Below are 26,570 nucleotides of genomic sequence, written 5' to 3'. Positions count from 1 at the left end.
AGCATATCTTTCCTTTCTAGAGCAGTCCAGGGTAGCCTGGTGGTTATCTAGGTCTATTTAGAACTGGCTGTGGCTCATCATACAAGCAAACAGAGTAGTAAGCACAGAGCCACAGGTTCAAATCCCTGCACAGCCCGTTAAGGCTTTGCAACTTGAAGGATTGATGGTTCAAATCCAGCTGCTGATGCTGGATGTCCATTTAAAACATTCTTGTTTAATCAGGGCCGGTTCGTAGTTTTTTCTTCCAGAACCTCGCTTGGATCCTAAGTGGGGTTTTTTTTGGGGGGGGGGGGAGATCTGTGGTTTAATGTGGCAGTAGCCTGTTTATAGGTGTTGCGGTGGCTCCCGAGTCTTGGCGGTCCTGGTTTTTCCAGCGTCTGCTAGTAGACCTTTTGGGATTTGCTTCCTGCCAGTTCCATCTTCAGATGTGGACCTAGACCTGAGTCCTGGTGTTGACACCAGGTTGGATCCTTTTGGATGCGGCTTGGTCTTTAGACAGGAAGGCTCTTTGCCTTAGAGCTTATGAAGTTAGAATTACTTCATCGGGTTCTGCCCTCCAATTCTCCTTCAGGCCTTCGTTGGCGCTGTGGTGGGGGGTGATGGATTCAGCCCAGGCCGAGTCTTCGACATAGCATTGGGTTTTTGTCTCTGTCTTAGCAGTCTTTTTGGATTACCGGTTGGGGAATCATTCTCCAGTGTTTGGTCCAGATCTCCCGGTGTTGGATTTTTATCCTAGTTCCCTCGGGGCAGTTTTGTCTTGGTCTCTTCCCCGTCGGCAGGGACCCCGTCAGCAGGGTGAGAGTGTTTTCTTGGTGAGTGGATTATTTCTGAGTTGGTGAGTTCCTCATGTGTAGGCGGGTCTCAAATTTGCTGGTGGGCGGAGGCCCACTACGGCTCTTGGCAGCAATCCATTCTCTGTGCATACTCTTCCGGAACGTATGTGCCTTACGATCATCCGTTGGATCTGACTATCCAGAGTTTTTCAAATGTGTATAGGAGGAAAGCAGATCGAGTTTCTCAGCTGAGGTCCTCTGACTATGTGGCCTAGGGGATTAGTTCCCAGCCTAGCAAGCTGTAGACTTTGAGTTTGAATCCTGCTGTGGCAGTTTTCTTAATTCTGAGGTCTAATTTTAACCTTCTTCTTTTCGGCCATGTCACTCTTTTTCGAGGATGGCTCGATCCTATCTGGAGTGGGTGTCGGTGAGACTGTTGCTCCTTTTTTGCCTGCAAGGTCGTAATCATGGTTAGTGGCTTCGCTGCAATGAGAGTTCCCTTGTTGCAGGGATCTACCGAGTCAGGGTCTCTTTACGTCTTGGGATCCTTTCTTCCAGGGTGAATTGCGCGAGGGGTCGCTTGGACCTAGCCGAGAGGGTTTTTTTCTGAAAGGTTTTCGGATCTTTCCTTCAGCTTGTACCTGGTTCCTAGTCACCTATTTTAGGTGTGGAGGACTCCCTCTTTTCATGTCCAGAGGAGCTAGCTTGTCCTGACTCTTTCGGTTTCTGGAGTATTTTTCTTCTCCTCTAGAATGAGCTGGTGAAGGGCTTGTCTAACTTGTTCTTGTTCGAAGGGGCAGCCTGCAAAGATAGCCTGTTGGTTAGCTTAGCTACCTGGCTAGTGGAAGGTTCCAGATGGATTCCAGCTGCGGTTCTTTTCTCTAGTATGTGTTTTCCGCAAGCAGTTTTTGTGCTCCAGTTCCATTGGTTCATTGTTCTTCCATGTGTTCAGTTCTTTTTGCTAGTGCTCTGCCTGCAGGTGGGTTTGACAAGTCAATTCCTTGCTCCTTTTGGGGTTAGTTTTATCCTTCAGGAGTTACATCTGGTTACCTTTGTACCTGTACAGGAGGTGGTCTTTGAATTCTTATTGAAGTACCTATTTCGTCTGTAGATTGTTTGTTTTAATTTCCATGTTGCACTTTGCAATACGTTCTTCCTTATTGTGGTATCCCTTCTAATAAGGCTATCTGAGTTTGTTCTCCCTAAGATTGTCGTATTCCTTGTCCAAATGGGAAGAGGTTCTTCCTTTTTTGGGGAATCTAACATTGAGGTTTTTCTTTTTCAGAATAGACAGTTTTTTTCTTTTGTTATCATATCTGGGGAGCGCAAGGTTTTGGACTTGCTGGTGGAGGAGTGTTTTTAGCTGGTTCTAAGAGACAGCGGGACACAAGCCTCCTCAGAGGTTTATTGCTCAGTTTGAGTACAGTGACATCTTTTGGGTCTCTGACATGAGATTCTATGGTTCTGATTGTTTGGGCGGCTGCTTGATCCTCCTTACATTCTTCTTCTTTTTATTTTTTACTTCTGTCAAGGAAGCCTTTGGAAATTTGGTTCTTACAGGCTGTGGTGCCCTCAGGTTGGGCCGCCTCTTATTTGTACCCTCCCGTTAGCATTCAGTGTCCTCTGTAGCTTGGGTATAATTTCCCACAAGTAATGAATGCAGCTGTGGACTCTCCCTGTATTTAGAATGAAAACATAAATTATGACTTACCAGATAATTTCCTTTCCTTCGATACAGGGAGAGTCCACAGCTCCCACCTGTGCTCTCCAGTGGGCGGCCCTAAATTTAGGTTGTTTTCTTCTGGCACCTTTTTTTATCCTGATATTTCTCCTACTGTTCCTTGTAAACTCGGCAGAATGACTGAGGGATGTGGGAAGTGGGGGAGGTATTTAAGCCTTTGGCTGGGGTGTCTTTGCCTCCTCCTGGTGGCCAGGTTCTGTATTCTCACAAGTAATGAATGCAGCTGTGGACTCTCCCTGTATCAAAGGAAAGGAAATTATCTGGTAAGTCATAATTTGTTTTTCAGAATAGCTGACAAACATCACCTTCTTTTCACTTTAACGTTTAGTGGATTGCAGATTCGTTAGCATTAAAAGGTAAAAATCGGAGAATATTAATAAATAGTAGTAGTACACATTTTAAGAATAAAAGTCTGCCTAATTTTTTAAATTGTACCGTCAACTTTACATTTCAAATATACATTCTTTGTAAAAATTAAAGGGACATTAAACGCCCGTTGCTTTTGTGTAAAACTTGTGATTTGTCCTACACTCCCTAGAGGCCAAAAAGTAAAATCAGTAACCTAGGTTTTCAACCTGTCGCAAATTGCCTAAAGCAGATATTTGATTTGCAGGTTATAGACTTTGCTTGTTGGCATCTCTAGAGAGTGTGGGACAAGCACGCTTTTAACTCTAAAGCCAGAGTTATTTCATGTTCATAATTCTCTAACATATTATATTCTCTAATTTACTGACATTTTTTTCACTCTATATTTTTTTTAAGTATATTTACATAAATATATCTTATATTTTTATTTTTGCATTATGTCTTAGGCTATTTGTAGTGATGGGCGCCTTTTCAACCATCTGGAGAGTATTTGGCGTTTTAGCCCTGGTATTCCCGGATATCCTCGCACCTGTACTGTCGACTTCTCGGTAGGTTTTGTTACTTGTGTCGTGAAACTCATATGCAATACTTAACACAATTTTAGTTTTGTTGAATTACTGAGTTGAGTAACTTTTTTGCACTATAAGAGAGTGTTTGAAAATTATAAAAACATAATTTATGCTTACCTGATAAATTTGTTTCTCTTGTGGTGTATCCAGTCCACGGATCATCCATTACTTGTGGGATATTCTCCTTCCCAACAGGAAGTTGCAAGAGGATCACCCACCTGCTATATAGCTCCTCCCCTAACTGCCATATCCAGTCATTCGACCGAAAACAAACAGAGAAAGGAGAAACCATAGGGTGCAGTGGTGACTGTAGTTTAAAATTAAAAAATACCTGCCTTAAAATGACAGGGCGGGCCGTGGACTGGATACACCACAAGAGAAACAAATTTATCAGGTAAGCATAAATTATGTTTTCTCTTGTAAGGTGTATCCAGTCCACGGATCATCCATTACTTGTGGGATACTAATACCAAAGCTAAAGTACACGGATGAAGGGAGGGACAAGGCAGGTACTTAAACGGAAGGTACCACTGCCTGAAAAACCTTTCTCCCAAAAATAGCCTCCGAAGAAGCAAAAGTATCAAATTTGTAGAATTTTGAAAAAGTATGAAGCGAAGACCAAGTCGCCGCCTTGCAAATCTGTTCAACAGAAGCCTCATTTTTAAAGGCCCATGTGGAAGCCACAGCTCTAGTAAAATGAGCTGTAATCCTTTCTGGAGGCTGCTGGCCAGCAGTCTCATAGGCTAAACGGATTATGCTTCTTAGCCAAAAAGAAAGAGAGGTTGCCGAAGCCTTTTGACCTCTCCTCTGTCCAGAGTAGACAACAAACAAAGCAGATGTTTGACGAAAATCTTTAGTAGCTTGTAAGTAAAACTTTAAAGCACGAACCACGTCCAGATTGTGTAATAGACGTTCCTTCTTTGAAGAAGGATTAGGACACAAGGATGGAACAACAATCTCTTGATTGATATTCTTATTAGATACCACCTTAGGTAAAAACCCAGGTTTGGTACGCAGAACTACCTTATCTGCATGGAAGATCAGATAAGGAGAATCACATTGTAAGTCAGATAACTCGGAAACTCTACAATCCGAGGAAATAACTACCAAAAAAAGAACTTTCCAAGATAAAAGTTTGATATCTATGGAATGAAGAGGTTCAAACGGAACCCCCTGAAGAACTTTAAGAACCAAATTTAAGCTCCAAGGTGGAGCAACAGGTTTAAACACAGGCTTGATTCTAACTAAAGCCTGACAAAATGTCTGAACGTCTGGAACATCCGCCAGACGCTTGTGCAAAAGAATAGACAGAGCAGAAATCTGTCCCCTATCTTATGATAGATTTTCCTGGTGACAGGCTCTCGAGTCTGAATTAAGGTATCAATGACTGACTCGGAGAAACCATGCTTTGATAAAATCAAGCGTTCAATCTCCAGGCAGTCAGCCTCAGAGAAATTAGATTTGGATGGTTGAAAGGACCTTGAAGTAGAAGGTCCTGTCTCAGCAGCAGAGTCCATGATGGAAAAGATGACATGTCCACTAGATCTGCATACCAAGTCCTGCGTGGCCACGCAGGTGCTATCAAGATCACTGATGCTCTCTCCTGCTTGATTTTGGCAATCAGACGAGGGAGCAGAGGAAACTGTGGAAACTCATAAGCCAGGTTGAAGGACCAAGGCGCTGCTAGAGCATCTATCAGCGTTGCCTTGGGGTCCCTGGACCTGTATCCGTAACAAGGAAGCTTGGCGTTCTGGCGAGACGCCATGAGATCCAGTTCTGGTTTGCCCCAACGATGAACCAATTGTGCAAACACCTCCGGATGGAGTTCCCACTCCCCCGGATGAAAAGTCTGTTGACTTAGAAAATCCGCCTCCCAGTTCTCCTGGGATATGGATAGCTGATAGGTGGCAAGAGTGAATCTCTGCCCAGCGAATTATCTTTGAGACTTCTAACATCGCTAGGGAACTCCTTGTTCCCCCTAGATGGTTGATGTAAGCCACAGTCGTGATGTTGTCCGACTGAAATCTGATGAACCTCATTGTCGCTAGCTGAGGCCAAGCCTGAAGAGCATTGAATATCGCTCTTAGTTCCAGAATGTTTATTGGAAGGAGTGGATTACTTCCATGCACTGAGCCACCGAAGGGCGAAGAATGGAATAAAGAACACGGCAGGAATTTCGAAATTTTGATAACCTGGACTCCATCAGGTAAATTTTCATTTCTACAGAATCTATCCCTAGGAAGGAAACTCTTGTGAGGGGGGATAGAGAACTCTTTTCCTCGTTCACCTTCCACCCATGCGACCTCAGAAATGTCAACACTATGTCCGTATGAGACTTGGCAATTTGGAATTTTGACGCCTGAATCAGGATGTCGTCTAAATAAGGGGCCACTGCTATGCCCCGCGGCCTTAGGACCGCCAGAAGCGACCCCAGAACCTTCGTAAAAATTCTTGGGGCTGTAGCTAACCCAAAGGGAAGAACTACAAACTGGTAATGCCTGTCTAGCAAGCCTGAGAAACCGATGATGATCTTTGTGTATCTGAATGTGAAGATAAGCATCCTTTAAATCCACTGTAGTCATGTATTGACTCTCCTGGATCATAGGTAGGATGGTACGAATAGTCTCCATCTTGAATGATGGAACTCTGAGGAATTTGTTTAAGATCTTTAGATCCAAAATTGGTCTGAAGGGTCCCTCTTTTTTGGGAACTACAAACAGATTTGAGTAAAATCCCTGTCCCTGTTCCTCCTTTGGAACTGGATGGATCACTCCCATAATTAGGAGATCTTGTACACAGTGTAAGAATGCCTCTCTCTTTATCTGGTTTGCAGATAATTGTGAAAGGTGAAATCTCCCTTTTGGGGGGAAAGCCTTGAAGTCCAGAAGATATCCCTGGGATATAATTTCCAACGCCCAGGGATCCTGGACATCTCTTGCCCACGCCTGGGCGAAGAGCGAAAGTCTGCCCCCTACTAGATCCGTTACCAGATAGGGGGCCGATCCTTCATGCTGTCTTAGAGGCAGCAGCAGGCTTTTTGGCCTGCTTACCCTTGTTCCAGGTCTAGTTAGGTCTCCAGATCGTCTTAGACTGAGCAAAAGTTCCCTCTTGTTTTGCATTAGAGGAAGTTGATGCCGCACTTGCCTTGAAGTTTCGAAAGACACGAAAATTAGACTGTTTGGCCCTTGATTTGGACCTATCCTGAGGAAGGGCATGACCTTTTCCTCCAGTGATATCAGCAATAATCTCCTTCAAACCAGGCCCGAATAGGGTCTGTCCCTTGAAGGGAATGTTAAGCAGCTTAGACTTTGAAGTAACGTCAGCTGACCATGATTTAAGCCATAGCACTCTACGCGCCTGGATAGCAAAACTAGAATTCTTAGCCGTTTGTTTAGTCAAATGAACAATGGCATCAGAAACAAAAGAATTGGCTAGCTTAAGTGCTCTAAGCTTGTCAAGTATGTCATCCAATGGAGTCGCTACCTGTAAAGCCTCTTCCAGAGACTCAAACCAGAACGCCGCAGCAGCAGTGACAGGAGCAATGCATGCAAGGGGCTGTAGGATAAAACCTTGTTGAATAAACATTTTCTTTAGGTAACCCTCTAACTTTTTATCCATTGGATCTAAGAAAGCACAACTGTCCTCGACAGGGATAGTAGTACGCTTTGCTAGAGTAGAAACTGCTCCCTCCACCTTAGGAACTGTCTGCCATAAGTCCCGTGTGGTGGCGTCTATTGGAAACATTTTTCTAAAAATAGGAGGGGGAGAGAACGGCACACCTGGTCTATCCCATTCCTTAGTAATAATTTCTGTAAACCTTTTAGGTATTGGAAAAACATCAGTGCACACCGGCACTGCATAGTATTTATCCAGTCTACACAATTTCTCTGGCACTGCAATTGTATCACAGTCATTCAGAGGAGCTAAAACCTCCCTGAGTAACACGCGGAAGGTGTTTAAGCTTAAATTTAAATGTAGAGATATAAGAATCAGGTTGCATCATCTTCCCTGAGTCAGAAACATCACCCAAAGAAAGAAGCTCTCCTTCTACAGCTTCTGCATATTGTGAGGCAGTATCAGACATAGCTCTTAAAGTGTCAGTATGCTCTGTATTTCGTCTAACTCCAGAGCTATCTCGCTTTCCTCTAAATTCAGGTAGTCTGGCTAATACCGCAGACAGTGTATTATCCATGACTGCCGCCATGTAAAGTAAACGCTATGGGCGCTCTAGATGTACTTGGCGCCATTTGAGCGTGAGTCCCATGAGCGGGAGAAAGGCTCTGACACGTGGGGAGAGTTAGTCGGCATAACTTCCCCCTCGTCAGATTCCTCTGGTGATAAATTTTTTAAAGACAGAATATGATCTTTATTGCTTAAAGTGAAATCAGTACATTTGGTACACATTCTACGAGGGGGTTCCACAATGGCTTTTAAACATAATGAACAAGGAGTTTCCTCTATGTCAGGCATGTTTGTACAAACTAGCAATGAGACTAGCAAGCTTGGAAAACAGTTTAAATCAAGATAACAAGCAAATATAAGAAACGGTACTGTGCCTTTAAGAGAAACAAATTTTGTCAGAATTTGAAAAACAGTGAAAAAAGGCAGTAAATCAAACGAAATTTTTACAGTGTGTATAATAAGCTAACAGAGCATTGCACCCACTTGCAAATGGATGATTAACCCCTTAGTTCAAAAAATGGATCAAAAAAACGATATAGACGTTTTTTAACAGTCACACCAAACTGCCACAGCCTTGCTGTGGGCCTACCTTCCCCAACAAACGATTTTGGAAAGCATAAGAGCCCTTTAGAGATGTCCTATAGCATTCAGGGGACCCCTGGAGGAAGCTGGATGTCTCAGTCTGTAAAAGTTACTGCTCAAAAAAAGCACTAAATTAGGCCCCTCCCACTCATAGTAACACAGTGGAAAGCCTCAGGAAACTGTTTCTAGGCAAATTTAAGCCAGCCATGTGGAAAAAACTAGGCCCCAATAAAGTTTTATCACCAAAGTATATATAACAACGTTTAAACATGCCAGCAAACGTTTTATATTGTAAATATAAAAGAGTATTACCTCAGAAAGTAAGCATGATACCAGTCGCTATTAAATCACTGTATTCAGGCTTACCTTACATAAATTTGGCATCGGCAACATTTTCTAGCATTCACTATCTTCTAGAAATATCTTAACTGCACATACCTCATAGCAGGATAACCTGCACGCCATTCCCCCGCTGAAGTTATCTCTCTCTTCAGTCATGTGTGAGAACAGCAATGGATCTTAGTTACAACCTGCTAAGATCATAGAAATCACAGGCAGATTCTTCTATTTTTCTGCCTGGAACAAAATAGTACAACTCCGGTACCATTTAAAAATAATAAACTTTTGATTGAAGCAAAATAACAGCTACATTTCACCACTTCTCTCTTACTACTAGAGTTGCAAGAGAATGACTGGGTATGGCAGTTAGGGGAGGAGCTATATAGCAGCTCTGCTGTGGGTGATCCTCTTGCAACTTCCTGTTGGGAAGGAGAATATCCCACAAGTAATGGGTGATCCGTGGACTGGATACACCTTACAAGAGAAAATAAAATTAAAAAGCTTTGTCGTCCTGAACTTTTGGTATTCTCACTGTCCACTGATAGAGCTTGTAGGAATTTTTTAGCAGCCATTGAACTTCAACCCCATGACCAATACATAGTGCACTTGTTGTATGTTTCAGAATGAAAGTATTTAGCTTCAACATAACATTTTCATGCACAAAAAAATGTAGTGGTTTGAATGTAAATACTAATCTAATTTAAAGTGATGGTAAACTTGAAGCATTAGGAAAGCAGCATTGAAAAACAATGTTGGAAATAGCAAAACATAAGAATTTTTAAAATATGGTAATTACACTCACCTTCTGAATCTTATTCTACAGAAAGGTTGAGTAAACTCAGGAATAAATGCATCTTTTTCTACACAAAACTTTGCTACAGATAATCTTAAATATAAATATTTTGAAAAGAGTCTGGGTTGGCATATTCCAGTGTATTTTTAATGGTGTTTTGTATTAATCTTTTGAAGTATATACAGTGTCACAGAGAGATGAGGGTTATACATAATAGTTATGACATTACAATATCCGTTGTAAGAATATTAAAGTGACGTGGAAGTAAATGGTATAATGGTGTTGAACTACCCAAAGTATGCTTTTTATAAGTACATTGTGATGCAAGTACATCTACAAGTAACTACACATCCTATGATATCAGAAATATTAGTTTTAGATGTAAAGAAGCCAGAAAAAAAGTTTAACTTTCTTTGACAGATTCTATATTTTTAACAACCAATGCGGTAAGATTTGAATTAATTATTTTATTTATTTTTAAACAACTAAAGCATGGTCATGGCATCGTTTTGTAATTACCAATGGAAAAGTATGATCTAATTTTTCAACAACCAATGAAGGGGGAATTCCAGTTTTTTTGTTGTTGCAGCAATATCTCTGAGGTGCCCCTGTATCTTTATTTATTCAGCATAGCACCCTGGGCAAAGCTAAGATGATTTAAAAATATTATAAACTTTTTATTTTCATTTAACAGCTACCTCTCTCTCTTCTCTTTTACATTGCAAAATATATAAATGAGAGCATCTTGTAATTTTTTAAGTATTTGAATTGGAAGTGCACCCAGCAGCCTTAACAACTATATACCTGCAGCCTTAACAACTATACCTGCTATATGTGCCAGCCTGCACAGCAAGGGTTTCAAATCTGTGTCTTAATAAATGGAGACCTAGGTGTAAAGAGGAGATATATATATATATGTGTATATGTATTATTCCAGTAGATAAGATGCTCAAATAAAGACAAGCTTTCGAGAGTTTTCCTCCCTTCCTCAGGTCTGAAGCAATACTGAAGAAGGGAGGAAAACTCTCGAAAGCTTGACTTTGAAATATTATGTTAGTCCAATAAAAACATAATTTCTTTTACAAGATATGCTGAGTCCACGGGTTTCATCTTTACTTGTGGGATATTAACCTCCTGCTAACAGGAAGTGGCAAAGAGCACTACAGCAGAGCTGTTACATAGCTCCTCCCCTAACTCCTCCCCCCAGTCATTCTCTTTGCCTGTGCTAGTAATAGGAAGGGTTAAGTGATAGTGGTGATAAAATGATAGTTTTAAGTTCTCCAATCAAGAAGTTTTTTATTTTTAAATGGTACCGGTGAGTACTATTTTGCTCAGGGAGGATATGGAAGAAGATTTCTCCCTGAAATTGATGATCTTAGCAGCAGTTACTAAGGTCAGTTATGGTTCCCACAAATCTGAAGGTAATATGAAGGAAACTCTTCAGTGTGGAGCACGGTCTCATGCAATAAGCATCATTTGAGGTATGTGTCAGCCTAAACTTTGTATATTAGAATTGGCTGTATTTGTTTCCTTATAATGGGAACAGGGTAAGCAGTAGTCCTAAATGTAAAGGGGAGTTACTGTCCTACTGGGTGTTTTTTCTTTCTTACATTATTGCAACACATTTCATAAGCAGCATATACATTGACACTGTGACCTTTTGTTCATAAGTTTATTTATGAAGGACAACAGTAAAAGAGATTTTATTTTGTGTGTAGACGTTTCGGGACCACTTGGCTGTTTATAACCGCTTCCCATGCAGTAGTTGAATTTCTTAGCACGACGTCCATTGTGGGTGGGGCCTATTTTCGCGCCTCAGGTGCACAGTTTACTCTGAAGGAGACAGCAAACATTAGCTCCGGTTGGGCCCTATCTGTGTTTTACACTATCCGGATTGGTGTTGATTCATTTGGCAGTTCTCTGGGGGCAGGTAGGCGCCACAGCAGAGCTGTGGCGAGGTGCAGGGGTCATTATTTACAATTTTTTTTATTTTTTTTATTAATGTTCCTGTAGAGAGTAAATTCAATCATTGCATGTGGATGCAATCATTTTTGGCAACCTTATATATCCATACATAGGTTTTAAACATTCATAGACTGTTTTAAGCGTGTTTGGGAAAAAATTGTGTGCTTTTATTTCTTAAAGGCAAAGTACTCTTTTTTTGCAAAATTGTTTTTGTCAATAAATAAAGTATTTATCAACTATTGTGGTTATTACTACTTTGTTCAACATGTCTGACATTGAGGAAACTCATTGTATATGTTTATAAGCCATTGTGGAACCCCCTATTACATTGTGTACCTCTTGTACTGATAGAGCCTTACAATGTAAGGAACATATTTTAGGAAATGCAAGTGTGTCTAAGGATGATTCTCAGTCTGAAGAGAATCAGGATATGCCATGTATTTTTCCTCAAGTGTCCCAACCTTTAACACCCACACAAATCTAGTGCGTCTAATTCCTTTACTTTGCAAGATATAGCTACAGTTATGTCAACTACTCTCAATGAGGTATTTTCTAAACTGCCAGGTTTGCAGGGTAAACGCAGTAGGCCAGGTATTAACGTAAATACTGAACCCTCTGATACTTTATTAACTATTTCCGATGTACCCTCACAATGCTCTGAATTGGGGGTTAGGGAATTATTGTCTGAGGGAGAAATTTCAGATTCAGGGAATATGTTACCTCAGACAGATTCGGACTTAGCGTCCTTTAAATTTAAACTTGAACACCTTCGTCTGTTACTCAGGGAGGTCCTAGCAACTCTGGATGATTGTGAACCCATTACAATTCCTCCAGAAAAATTGTGTAAGATGGATAAATATCTAGAAGTTCTTACTTACACTGATGTTTTTCCGGTTCCCAAAAGAATTTCGGAAATTGTTAGAAAGGAATGGGATAGACCAGGTATACCGTTCTCTTCCCCTCCTAATTTTAAGAAAATGTTTCCCATTTCAGATCCCATTAAGGACTCTTGGCAAACGGTCCCTAAGGTGGAGGGAACAATATCTACTCTAGCTAAGCGTACAACTATACCTATTGAAGATAGTTGTGCTTTCGAAGACCCTATGGATAAAAAATTAGAGGGTCTTCTAAAGAAATTATTTATTCACCAGGGTTTCTTGTTACAACCTGCTGCCTGCATTGTTCCAGTAACTACGGCGGCGGCTTTCTGGTTTGACGCCCTTGAGGAGTCTCTCTCTGAAAGTAGAGACGCCCCTAGATGACCTTTTGGACTAGCTAATTCTTTTATCACTGATGCTGTTTTTCAGATTACTAAATTAGCAGCAAAAAATCCAGGTTTTGCAATATTGGCGCGCAGAGCGCTATGGTTAATATCATGGTTAAAATCATGTATCATCAAAGTCTAAACTGTTAACTATTCCTTTCAAGGGTAAAACTCTGTTTGGCCCTGAATTGAAGGAAATCATTGCAGACATTACTGGAGGTAAAGGCCATGCCCTACCTCAAGATAAACCTTTTAGGAAGGGTAAACAAAATAATTTTCGTTCCTTTCGAAATTTCAGAGGAGTACCCTCTGCATCCCCTTCCACCAATAAGCAGAAAGGAAATTTTGCACAGCCCAAGTCTGTCTGGAGACCTTATCAGACCTGGAATAAGGGTAAACAAGCCAAAAAGCCCGCTGCTGTTACCAAGACAGCATGAAGGGGCAGCCCCCGATCCGGGACTGGATCTAGTAGGGGGCAGACTTTCTCTCTTTGCTCAGGCTTGGGCAAGGGATGTGCAGGATCCCTGGGCATTAGAAATTGTGACCCAGGGGTATCAACTGGAATTCAAAAATTTTCCCCCAAGAGGGAGATTTAATCTTTCACGTTTGTCTGTCTGTAGACCAGACAAAAAGAGAGGCGTTCTTACACTGTGTAAAAGACCTCTATTCCATGGGAGTAATTTGTCCAGTTCCAAAACTGGGACAGGGGTTTTACTCAAACTTTTTCGTGGTTCCTAAAAAAGAGGGAACTTTCAGACATATTTTGGATTTAAAGTGTCTAAACAAATTTCTCAGGGTCCCATCGTTCAAGATGGAGACTATACGAACAATCTTACAAATGATCCAGGAGGGTCAATACATGACCACCGTGGACCTAAAGGATGCGTACCTTCACATTCCTATCCACAAGAATCATCATCATTTTCTAAGGTTTGCCTTTCTGGACAAGCATTATCAGTTCGTGGCCCTTCCCTTCGGTTTGGCCACAGCTCCCAGAATCTTCACAAAGGTGCTAGGGTCCTTTCTAGCGGTTCTCAGGCCGCCGGGCATAGTAGTGGCGCCCTATCTGGACGATATTTTGGTTCAGGCGTCAACTTATCATCTGACCAAATCTCACACGGACATCGTGTTGTCATTTCTAAGAACTCACGGTTGGAAAGTGAATATAGAAAAGAGTTCACTTGTTCCACAAACAAGACTTCCATTCTTGGGAACTCTGATAGACTCGGTAGACATGAAAATTTTTCTGACAGAGGTCAGAAAATCAAAAATTCTAAATACTTGCCGAGCTCTTCAGTCCATTCCTCGGCCATCAGTGGCGCAGTGTATGGAGGTCATTGGATTAATGCAGCGATGGACATCGTTCCGTTTGCTCGCTTTCATCTCAGGTCACTGCAACTGTGCATGCTCAGACAGTGGAATGGGGATTATGCAAATTTATCTTCTCAGATAAATCTGGATCAAGAGACCAGAGACTCTCTTCTTTGGTGGTTGTCACAGGATCATCTGTCCCAGGGAATGTGCTTCCGCAGACCATCATGGGTTATAGTGATAACGGACGCCAGCCTCTTGGGCTGGGGTGCAGTCTGGAATTCCCTGAAGGCTCAGGGAACTTGGACTCCGACGGAGTCTCAGTTGCCAATCAATATTCTGGAACTGAGAGCAATATTCAATGCGCTTCAGGCGTGGCCTCAGTTGGCACTGACCAAGTTCATAAGATTCCAGTCAGACAATGTCACGAGTGTAGCATATATAAATCATCAGGGGGGAACAAGAAGTTCTCTTGCGATGATAGAGGTATCAAAGATAATCCGATGGGCAGAGATTCACTCTTGCCATCTATCGGCAATCTATATCCCAGGAGTAGAGAACTGGGAGGCGGATTTTCTAAGTCGTCAGACTTTTCATCCGGGGGAGTGGGAACTCCATCTGGAGGTGTTTGCATCGTTGATTCATCAATGGGGCACACCGGAATTGGATCTGATGGCATCTCGACAGAAAGCCAAACTTCCACGCTACAGGTCCAGGCCAAGGGATCCCCAGGCTGTACTGATAGCTGCTCTAGCAGTACCTTGGTCGTTCAACCTGGCTTATGTGTTTCCACCATTTCCTCTCCTGCCTCGTGTGATTGCAAGAATCAAACAGGAGAGAGCTTCAGTAATTCTAATAGTTCCTGCGTGGCCACGCAGGACTTGGTATGCAGATCTAGTGGACATGTCGTCTCTGCCACAGTGGAAACTGCCATTGAGACAGGACCTTCTCATTCAAGGTCCGTTCCAACATCCAAATCTAAATTCTCTGCAGCTGACTGCCTGGAGATTGAACGCTTGATCTTATCTAAGCGGGGATTCTCTGAGTCGGTCATTGATACTCTGATTCAGGCTCGCAAGCCTGTCACTAAAAAAATTTACCATAAAATATGGCGTAAATATCTTTATTGGTGTTAATCCAAGGGTTACTCATGGAGTAAGATTTGGATTCCTAGGATCTTGTCCTTTCTCCAAGAAGGATTGGAAAAAGGATTATCTGCTAGTTCTTTAAAAGGACAAATCTTCTTTGTCAATTTTATTACACGTGTCTGGCGGATGTCCCAGACGTTCAGTCTTTTTGTCAGGCTTTAATCAGAATCAAGCCTGTGTTTAAATCTGTTGCTCCACCATGGAGTCTGAAATTGGTTCTTAAGGTTCTTCAAGGGGTTCCGTTTGAACCCATGCATTCCATAGATATTAAAGTGTTATCTTGGAAGGTTTTATTTTTAGTTGCTATCTCTTCTGCTCGAAGAGTTTCTGAGCTTTCTACTTTACAATGTGATTCGCCTTATCTTATATTCCATTCTGATAAGGTGGTTTTACGTACTAAACCTGGATTCCTTCCTAAGGTTGTTTCAGATAATAATATTAATCAGGAAATTGTTGTTCCTTCCTTGTGTCCTAATCCTTCTTCTAAGAAGGAACGTCTATTACATAACTTGCATGTGGTCCGTGCTTTAAAGTTTTTATTTACAAGCGACCAAGGATTTCAGACGAACATCCTCTTTTTGTTGTTTATTCTGGAAAACGTAGGGGTCAAAAAGCTACGGCTACCTCTCTCTCTTTTTGGCTGAAAAGCATCATCCGCCTGGCATATGATACTGCTGGACAGCAGCCTCCTAAAAAAATTACGGCTCATTCTACTAGAGCTGTGGCTTCCACATGGGCTTTCAAAAATGATGCTTCTGTTGAACAGATTTGTAAGGCTGCGACTTGGTCCTCCCTTCATACTTTTTCCAAATTTGATACTTTTGCTTCTTGTGACACTATTTTGGGGAGAAAGGTTCTTCAAGCAGTGGTGCCTTCCGTTTAGGTTCCTGTCTTGTCCCTCCCTTTCATCCGTGTCCTAAAGCTTTGGTATTGGTATCCCACAAGTAAGGATGAAACCCGTGCACTCGGCATATCTTGTAAAAGAAAAGGAAATTTATGCTTACCTGATAAATTGATTTTCTCCAACATAGGTGTGTCCGGTCCACGGCGTCATCCTTACTTGTGGGATATTCTCTTCCCCAACAGGAAATGGCAAAGAGCCCAGCAAAGCTGGTCACATGATCCCTCCTAGGCTCCGCCTACCCCAGTCATTCTCTTTGCCGTTGTACAGGCAACATCTCCACGGAGATGGCTTAGAGTTTTTTAGTGTTTAACTGTAGTTTTTATTATTCAATCAAGAGTTTGTTATTTTAAAATAGTGCTGGTATGTACTATTTACTCAGAAACAGAAAAGAGATGAAGATTTCTGTTTGTATGAGGAAAATGATTTTAGCACCGTAACTAAAATCCATGGCTGTTCCACACAGGACTGTTGAGAGCAATTAACTTCAGTTGGGGGAACAGTGTGCAGTCTCTTACTGCTTGAGGTATGACACATTCTAACAAGACGATGTAATGCTGGAAGCTGTCATTTTCCCTATGGGATCCGGTAAGCCATGTTTATTAAGATAGTAAATAAGGGCTTCACAAGGGCTTATTAAGACTGTAGACTTTTTCTGGGCTAAATCGATTCATTATTAACACTTATTTAGCCTTGAGGAATCATTTATTCTGGGTATTTTGATATGATTATATCGGCAGGCACTGTTTTAGACACCTTATTCTTTAGGGACTTTCCCTAATCATAGTCAGAGCCTCATTTTCGCGCCGGTATGGCGCACTTGTTTTTGAGGACAGCATGGCATGCAGCTGCATGTGTGTGGAGCTCTGATACATAGAAAAGTCTTTCTGAAGGCATCATTTGGTATCGTATTCCCCTTTGGGCTTGGTTGGGTCTCAGCAAAGCAGATTCCAGGGACTGTAAAGGGGTTAAATATAAAAACGGCTCCGGTTCCGTTATTTTAAGGGTTAAAGCTTCCAAATTTGGTGTGCAATACTTTTAAGGCTTTAAGACAATGTGGTGAAATTTTGGTGAATTTTGAACAATTCCTTCATACTTTTTCGCAATTGCAATAATAAAGTGTGTTTAGTTTAAAATTTAAAGTGACAGTAACGGTTTTATTTTAAAACGTTTTTTGTGCTTTGTTATCAAGTTTATGCCTGTTTAACATGTCTGAACTACCAGATAGATTGTGTTCTGACTGTGGGGAAACCAAGGTTCCTTCTCATTTAACTACACCAGTCTTGCCCATACAGGAGGCCCCTAGTACATCTAGTGCGCCAATACTCCTTACTATGCAACATTTAACGGCTGTAATGGATAATTCTATCAAAAACATTTTAGCCAATATGCCCACTTATCAGCGAAAGCGCGACTGCTCTGTTTTAGAAAATTCTGTAGAGCATGAGAACGCTGATGATATGGTTTCTGAAGGGCCCCTACACCAATCTGAGGGGGCCAGGGAGGTTTTGTCTGAGGGAGAAATTTCAGATTCAGGAAACATTTCTCAACAAGCTGAACCTGATGTGATTACTTTTAAATTTAAGTTGGAACATCTCCGCGCTCTGCTTAAGGAGGTGTTATCCAATTTGGATGATTGTGATTATCTGGTCATTCCAGAACCACTATGTAAAATGGAAAAGTTCTTAGTGGCCCCGGGGCCCCCCGAAGCTTTTCCTATATCCAAGCGGGTGGCGTACATTGTTAGTAAAGAATGGGACAGGCCCGGTATACCTTTAGTACCTCCCCCCATATTTATAAAATTGTTTTCCTATAGTCGACCCCAGAAAGGACTGATGGCAGACAGTCCCCAAGGTCGAGGGGGCGGTTTCTACTCTACACAAGCGCGCCACTATACCCATAGAAGATAGTTGTGCTTTCCAAGATCCTATGGATAAAAAATTAGAAGGTCTGCTAAAGATGTTTGTTCAGCAAGGTTCCCTTCTACAACCAATTGCATGCATTGTCCCTGTCACTGCAGCCGCGTGTTTCTAGTTTGATGAGCTAGGAAAGGCGATTATTAGTAATTCTTCTTCTTATGAGGAGATTATGGACAGAATTCGTGCTCTTAAATTGGCTAATTCTTTCACCCTAGACGCCACCTTGCAATTGGCTAGGTTAGCGGCGAAAAAATTCTGGGTTTGCTATTGTGGCGCAGAGCGCTTGGTTAAAATCTTGGGCAGCGGATGCGTCTTCCAAGAACAAATTGCTTGACATTCCTTTCAAGGGGAAAACACTCTTTGGCCCTGACTTGAAAGAGATTATCTCTGATATCACTGGGGGCAAGGGCCACGCCCTTCCTCAGGATAGGTCTTTTCAAGACCAAAAATAAACCTAAGTTTCGTCCCTTTCGCAGAAACGGATCAGCCCCAAGGGCTACGTCCTCTAAGCAGGAAGGTAATACTTCTCAAGCCAATCCAGCCTGGAGACCTATGCAAGGCTGGAGCAAAGGAAAGCAGGCCAGGAAACCTGCCACTGCTACCAAGACAGCATGAAATGCGGGCCCCCGATCCGGGACCGGATCTGGTGGGGGGCAGACTCTCTCTCTTCGCTCAGGCTTGGGAAAGAGATGTTCTGGATCCTTGGGCGCTAGAAATAGTCTCCCAAGGTTATTCTCTGGAGTTCAAGGGGCTTCCTCCAAGGGGGAGGTTCCACAGGTCTCAGTTGTCTTCAGACCACATAAGAAGACAGGCATTCTTACATTGGGTAGAAGACCTGCTAAAAATGGGAGTGATTCATCCTGTTCCATTAGGAGAACAAGGGATGGGGTTCTACTCCAATCTGTTCATAGTTCCCAAAAAAGAGGGAACGTTCAGACCAATCTTAGATCTCAAGATCTTGAACAAGTTTCTCAAGGTTCCATCGTTCAAGATGGAAACCATTCGAAAACTTCTTCCTTCCATCCAGGAAGGTCAATTCATGACCAAGGTGGATTTCAAGGATGCGTATCTACATATTCCTATCCACAAGGAACATCATCGGTTCCTAAGGTTTGCATTCCTGGACTAGCATTTCCAGTTCGTGGCATTTTCTTTCGGATTAGCCACTGCTCCTAGGATTTTCTCATAGGTACTAGGGTCCCTTCTGGCGGTGCTAAGACCAAGGGGCATTGCTGTAGTACCTTACTTGGACGACATTCTGATTCGAGCGTCGTCCCTTCCTCAAGTAAAGGCTCACACGGACATTGTCCTGGCCTTTCTCAGATCTCACGGATGGAAAGTGAACGTGGAAAAGAGTTCTCTATCTCCGTCAACGAGGGTTCCCTTCTTGGGAACTATAATAGACTCCTTAGAAATGAGGATTTTTCTGACAGAAGCCAGTAAAACAAAACTTCTAGACTCTTGTCGGATACTTCATTCCGTTCCTCTTCCTTCCATAGCGCAGTGCATGGAAGTGATAGGTTTGATGGTAGCGGCAATGGACATAGTTCCTTTTGTGCGCATTCATCTAAGACCATTACAACTGTTCATGCTCAGTCAGTGGAATGGGGACTATTCAGACTTGTCTCCGAAGATACAAGTAAATCAGAGGACCAGAGACTCATTCCGTTGGTGGCTGTCCCTGGACAACCTGTCACAAGGGATGACCTTCCGCAGACCAGAGTGGGTCATTGTCACGACCGACGCCAGTCTGATGGGCTGGGGCGCGGTCTGGGGATCCCTGAAAGCTCAGGGTCTTTGGTCTCGGGTAGAATCTCTTCTACCGATAAATATTCTGGAACTGAGAGCGATATTCAATGCTCTCAAAGCTTGGCCTCAGCTAGCGAGGGCCAAGTTCATACATCAACCATCAGGGGGGAACAAGGAGTTCCCTAGCGATGGAAGATGTGACCAAAATCATTCTATGGGCGGAGTCTCACTCCTGCCACCTGTCTGCTATCCACATCCCAGGAGTGGAAAATTGGGAAGCGGATTTTCTGAGTCGTCAGACATTGCATCCGGGGGAGTGGGAACTCCATCCGGAAATCTTTGCCCAAGTCACTCAACCGTGGGGCATTCCAGACATGGATCTGATGGCCTCTCGTCAGAACTTCAGAGTTCCTTACTACGGGTACAGATCCAGGGATCCCAAGGCGGCTCTAGTGGATGCACTAGTAGCACCTTGGACCTTCAAACTAGCTTATGTGTTCCCGCCGTTTCCTCTCATCCCCAGGCTGGTAGCCAGGATCAATCAGGAGAGGGCGTCGGTGATTTTGATAGCTCCTGCGTGGCCACGCAGGACTTGGTATGCAGATCTGGTGAATATGTCATCGGCTCCACCATGGAAGCTACCTTTGACAGACCTTCTTGTTCTAGGTCCGTTCGACCCACTCCAGCTGACTGCTTGGAGATTGAACGCTTGATCTTATCAAAGCGAGGGTTCTCAGATTCTGTTATTAATACTCTTGTTCAGGCCTGAAAGCCTGTAACCAGAAAAATTACCACATAATTTGGTATATCTGTTGGTGTGAATCTGCAGGATTCCCTTGGGACAAGGTTAAGATTCCTAAGAGTCTATCCTTCCTTCGAGAAGGATTGAAAAAAGGATTATCTGCAAGTTCCTTGATGGGACAGATTTCTGCCTTGTCTGTGTTACTTCACAAAAAAGCTGGCAGCTGTGCCGGATGTTCTAGCCTTTGTTCAGGCTCTGGTTAGAATCAAGCCTGTTTACAAAATTTTGACTCCTCCTGGGAGTCTCAACCTAGTTCTTTCAGTTCTTCAGGGGGTTCCGTTTGAACCCTTACATTCCGTTGATATTAAGTTATTATCTTGGAAAGTTTTGTTTTTGGTTGCAATTTCTTCTGCTAGAAGAGTTTCAGAATTATCTGCTCTGCAGTGTTCTTCTCCTTATCTGGTGTTCCATGCAGATAAGGTGGTTTTGCGTACTAAACCTGGTTTTCTTCCAAAAGTTGTTTCTAACAAAAACATTAACCAGGAGATAGTTGTGCCTTCTTTGTGTCCTAATCCAGTTTCAAAGAAGGAACGTTTGTTGCACAACTTGGATGTAGTTCGTGCTCTCAAAGTTTACTTAGCAGCTACTAAGGATTTCAGACAAACTTTGTCTTTGTTTGTTGTTTATTCTGGTAAACGGAGAGGTCAAAAAGCAACTTCTACCTCTCTCTCCTTCTGGATTAAAAGCATTATCCGATTGGCTTATGAGACTGCCGGACGGCAGCCTCCTGAAAGAATCACAGCTCACTCCACTAGGGCTGTGGCTTCCACATGGGCCTTCAAGAACGAGGCTTCTGTTGATCAGATATGTAAGGCAGCGACTTGGTCTTCACTGCACACTTTTTCTAAATTTTACAAATTTGATACTTTTGCTTCTTCTGAGGCTATTTTTGGGAGAAAGGTTTTGCAAGCCGTGGTGCCTTCCATTTAGGTGACCTGATTTGCTCCCTCCCTTCATCCGTGTCCTAAAGCTTTGGTATTGGTTCCCACAAGTAAGGATGACGCCGTGGACCGGACACACCTATGTTGGAGAAAACAGAATTTATGTTTACCTGATAAATTACTTTCTCCAACGGTGTGTCCGGTCCACGGCCCGCCCTGGTTTTTTTAATCAGGTCTGATAATTTATTTTCTTTAACTACAGTCACCACGGTAACATATGGTTTCTCCTATGCAAATATTCCTCCTTAACGTCGGTCGAATGACTGGGGTAGGCGGAGCCTAGGAGGGATCATGTGACCAGCTTTGCTGGGCTCTTTGCCATTTCCTGTTGGGGAAGAGAATATCCCACAAGTAAGGATGACGCCGTGGACCGGACACACCGTTGGAGAAAGTAATTTATCAGGTAAACATAAATTCTGTTTCTTTTACAATATGCCGAGTCCACGGCCCACCCTGTCACTTTAAGACAGGATTTATTTTATTTTTTCAAAACTTCAGTCTCCTCTGCACCTTTTAGCTCTTCCTTTCTCTTCCTATACCTTCGGTCAAATGACTGGGAGGAGGAATTAGGGGAGAAGCTATGTAACAGCTCTGCTGTGGTGCTCTTTGCCACTTCTTGTTAGCAGGAGGTTAATATCCCACAAGTAAGGATGAAACCCGTGGACTCGGCATATCGTAAAAGAAATCAATTTATCAGGTAAGCATAAATTTCCTTTTATGTAAGAACTTACCTGATAAATTCATTTATTTCATATTGGCCAGAGTCCATGAGCTAGTGACGTATGGGATATACAATCCTACCAAGAGGGGCAAAGTTTCCCAAACCTCAAAATGCCTATAAATACACCCCTCATCACACCCACAATTCAGTTTAATGAATAGCCAAGTAGTGAGGTGATAAAGAAAGGAGTAAAAAGAATCAACAAAGGAATTTGGAAATAATTGTGCTTTATACAAAAAATCATAACCACCAAAAAAAGGATGGGCCTCATGGACTCTTGCCAATATGAAAGAAATTCATTTATCAGGTAAGTAATTACATAAATTGTTTTCTTTCATGTAATTGGCAAGAGTCCATGAGCTAGTGACGTATGGGATAGCAATACCCAAGATGTGGAACTCCACGCAAGAGTCACTAGTGAGGGATAAAATAAAAACAGCCATTTTCCGCTGAAAAAAATTAACCCACAACCCAAAATATAAGTTTATTCTCATAAATGAAAAGAAGAACTTAAGCAGAAGAATCAAACTGAAACAGCTGCCTGAAGAAGCAAATACATCAAAACGGTAGAATTTAGTAAATGTATGCAAAGTTGCTCAACTGAAGCTTTATTCTTAAAAGCCCATGAAGTGGAGACTGATCTAGTAGAATGAGCTGTAATTCTCTGAGGCGGGGCTTGACCCGACTCCAAATAAGCTTGATGAATCAAAAGCTTTAACTACGAAGCCAAGGAAACAGCAGAAGCCTTCTGACCTTTCCTAGAACCAGAAAAGATAACAAATAGACTAGAAGTCTTCCTGAAATCTTTAGTAGCTTCAACATAATATTTCAAAGCTCTTACCACATCCAAAGAATGTAAGGATCTCTGCAAAGAATTCTTGGGATTAGGAAACAAGGAAGGAACAACAATTTCTCTATCAATGTTGTTAGAATTCACAACCTTAGGTAAGAATTTAAATGAAGTCTGCAAAACCGCCTTATCCTGATGAAAAATCAGAAAAGGAGATTCACAAGAAAGAGCAGATAATTCAGAAACTCTTCTAGCAGAAGAGATGGCCAAAAGGAACAACACTTTCCAAGAAAGTAGTTTAATGTCCAAAGAATGCATAGGCTCAAAAGGAGGAGTCTCTAAAGCCTTAAAACCAAATTAAGACTCCAAGGAGGAGAGATTGATTTAATGGCAGGCTTGATACAGACCAAAGCCTGTACAAAACAGTGAATATCAGGAAGTTTAGCAATCTTTCGGTGAAATAAAACAGGAAAAAATAGAAAAAGAGCAGGGATTTGTCCCTTCAAGGAACTTGCAGACAAATCCTTATCCAAACCATCCTGAAGGAACTGTAAAATTATAGGAATTCTCAAATTCTCTTGGCATTCTTTTAGAAGAACACCATGAAATTTAAATCTTCCAAACTAGATAAATCTTTCTAGAAACAGATTTACGAGCCTGTAATATAGTATTAATTACTGAGTCAGAGAAACCTCTATGACTTAGCACTAGGCGTTCAATTTCCATACCTTCAAATTTAATTATTTGAGATCCTGATGGAAAAACGGACCTTGAGACAGAAGGTCCAGCCTTAATGGAAGTGGCCCAGGTTGGCAACTGGACATCCGAACAAGATCCGCATACCAAAGCCTGTGAGGCCAAGCTGGAGCCACCAGCAACACAAACGATTGCTCCATGATGATTTTGGAGATCACTCTTGGAAGAACTAGAGGCGGGAAAATATAAGCAGGTTGATAACACAAAGGAAGTGTCAACGCATCCACTGCTTCTGCCTGAGGATCCCTGAACCTGGACAGGTACCTGAGTAGTTTCTTGTTTAGATGGAAAGCCATCAGATCTATTTCTGGAAGACCCCACATCTGAACAATCTGAGAAAACACAGCTGGATGGAGCGACCACTCCCCTGGATGTAAAGTCTGATGGCTGAGATAATCCACTTCCCAATTGTCTATACCTGGGATATGAACCGCAGAAGTTAGACAGGAGCTGGATTCCGCCCAAGCAAGTATCCGAGATACTTCTTTCATAGCTTGGGGACTGTGAGTCCCACCCTGATGATTGACATATGCCACAGTTGTGATATTGTCTGTCTGGAAACAAATGAATGGTTCTCTCTTCAACAGAGGCCAAATCTGAAGAGCCCTGAAAAAATATTCATTGGTAATCTCGCCTCTTGAGATTTCCAAACTCCTTGTGCTGTCAGAGATCCCCAAACAGCTCCCCAACCTGAAAGACTCTCATCTGTTGTGATCACAGTCCAGTTTGGACGAACAAAAGAGGCCCCTTGAACTATACGATGGTGATCTAACCACCAAGTCAGAGATATTCTAACATTGGGATTTAAGGATATTAATTGTGATATCCTTGTATAATCCCTGCACCATTGGTTCAGCATACAAAGCTGAAGAGGTCTCATGTGAAAATGAGCAAAGAGGATCGCATCCGATGCTGCAGTCATGAGACCTAAAACTTCCATGCACATAGCTACTGAAGGGAATGACTGAGACTGAAGGTTCCGACAGGCTGCAACCAATTTTAAACAAACGTCTCTTGTCTGTTAGAGAAAGTCATGGACACTGAATCTATCTGGAAACCTTAAAAGGTGACCCTTGTCTGAGGAATCAAAGAACTTTTTGGTAAATTGATCCTCCAACCATGTTTTCGAAGAAACAACACTACAGGGAGTGCAGAATTATTAGGCAAATGAGTATTTTGACCACATCATCCTCTTTATGCATGTTGTCTTACTCCAAGCTGTATAGGCTCGAAAGCCTACTACCAATTAAGCATATTAGGTGATGTGCATCTCTGTAATGAGAAGGGGTGTGGTCTAATGACATCAACACCCTATATCAGGTGTGCATAATTATTAGGCAACTTCCTTTCCTTTGGCAAAATGGGTCAAAAGAAGGACTTGACAGGCTCAGAAAAGTAAAAAATAGTGAGATATCTTGCAGAGGGATGCAGCACTCTTAAAATTGCAAAGCTTCTGAAGCGTAATCATCGAACAATCAAGATTTTCATTCAAAATAGTCAACAGGGTCGCAAGAATCGTGTGGAAAAACCAAGGCGCAAAATAACTGCCCATGAACTGAGAAAAGTCAAGCGTGCAGCTGCCAAGATGCCACTTGCCACCAGTTTGGCCATATTTCAGAGCTGCAACATCACTGGAGTGCCCAAAAGCACAAGGTGTGCAATACTCAGAGACATGGCCAAAGTAAGAAAGGCTGAAAGACGACCACCACTGAACAAGACACACAAGCTGAAACGTCAAGACTGGGCCAAGAAATATCTCAAGACTGATTTTTCTAAGGTTTTATGGACTGATGAAATGAGAGTGAGTCTTGATGGGCCAGATGGATGGGCCCGTGGCTGGATTGGTAAAGGGCAGAGAGCTCCAGTCCGACTCAGACGCCAGCAAGGTGGAGGTGGAGTACTGGTTTGGGCTGGTATCATCAAAGATGAGCTTGTGGGTCCTTTTCGGGTTGAGGATGGAGTCAAGCTCAACTCCCAGTCCTACTGCCAGTTTCTGGAAGACACCTTCTTCAAGCAGTGGTACAGGAAGAAGTCTGCATCCTTCAAGAAAAACATGATTTTCATGCAGGACAATGCTCCATCACATGCGTCCAAGTACTCCACAGCGTGGCTGGCAAGAAAGGGTATAAAAGAAGAAAATCTAATGACATGGCCTCCTTGTTCACCTGATCTGAACCCCATTGAGAACCTGTGGTCCATCAACAAATGTGAGATTTACAAGGAGGGAAAACAGTACACCTCTCTGAACAGTGTCTGGGAGGCTGTGGTTGCTGCTGCACGCAATGTTGATGGTGAACAGATCAAAACACTGACAGAATCCATGGATGGCAGGCTTTTGAGTGTCCTTGCAAAGAAAGGTGGCTATATTGGTCACTGATTTGTTTTTGTTTTGTTTTTGAATGTCAGAAATGTATATTTGTGAATGTTGAGATGTTATATTGGTTTCACTGGTAAAAATAAATAATTGAAATGGGTATATATTTGTTTTTTGTTAAGTTGCCTAATAATTATGCACAGTAATAGTCACTGGCACACACAGATATCCCCCTAAAATAGCTATAACTAAAAACAAACTAAAAACTACTTCCAAAACTATTCAGCTTTGATATTAATGAGTTTTTTTGGTTCATTGAGAACATGGTTGTTGTTAAATAATAAAATTTAATCCTCAAAAATACAACTTGCCTAATAATTCTGCACTCCCTGTAGTTGATTCGTGTGAGATTCTGCAGAACATAAAGACTGAGCTAGTACCAAGATATCATCCAAATAAGGAAACACCGCAATACCCTGCTCTCTGATTACAGAGAGTAGGGCACTGAGAACCTTTGAAAAGATTCTTGGAGCTGTCGCTAGGCCAAAAGGAAGAGCGACAAATTGGTAATGCTTGTCTAGAAAAGAGAATCTCAGAAACTGATAATGATCTGGATGAATCGGAATATGAAGATATGCATCCTG

The 26,570-nt window shown here is 42.2% G+C and overlaps 1 protein-coding gene across 1 annotated transcript in view; it reads left to right on the top strand.

Moving 5' to 3' along the window:
* The window catches only part of COQ10A (coenzyme Q10A), a 103,976-nt gene that overhangs the window by 62,818 nt on the left and 14,588 nt on the right, over positions 1-26,570 (top strand). The window contains exon 4 of the mRNA XM_053708095.1: positions 3,327-3,428. Within this exon, the coding sequence (XP_053564070.1) occupies positions 3,327-3,428 (102 nt within the window). The remainder of the gene's footprint in view (positions 1-3,326; positions 3,429-26,570) is intronic.

The sequence above is a fragment of the Bombina bombina genome, chromosome 3 (assembly GCF_027579735.1).
Source record: "Bombina bombina isolate aBomBom1 chromosome 3, aBomBom1.pri, whole genome shotgun sequence".
Classification (NCBI taxonomy): Eukaryota; Metazoa; Chordata; class Amphibia; order Anura; family Bombinatoridae; genus Bombina; species Bombina bombina.
Note: the sequence above shows the minus strand (reverse complement) of the source record. Positions and strands in the feature narration are given on the sequence as shown.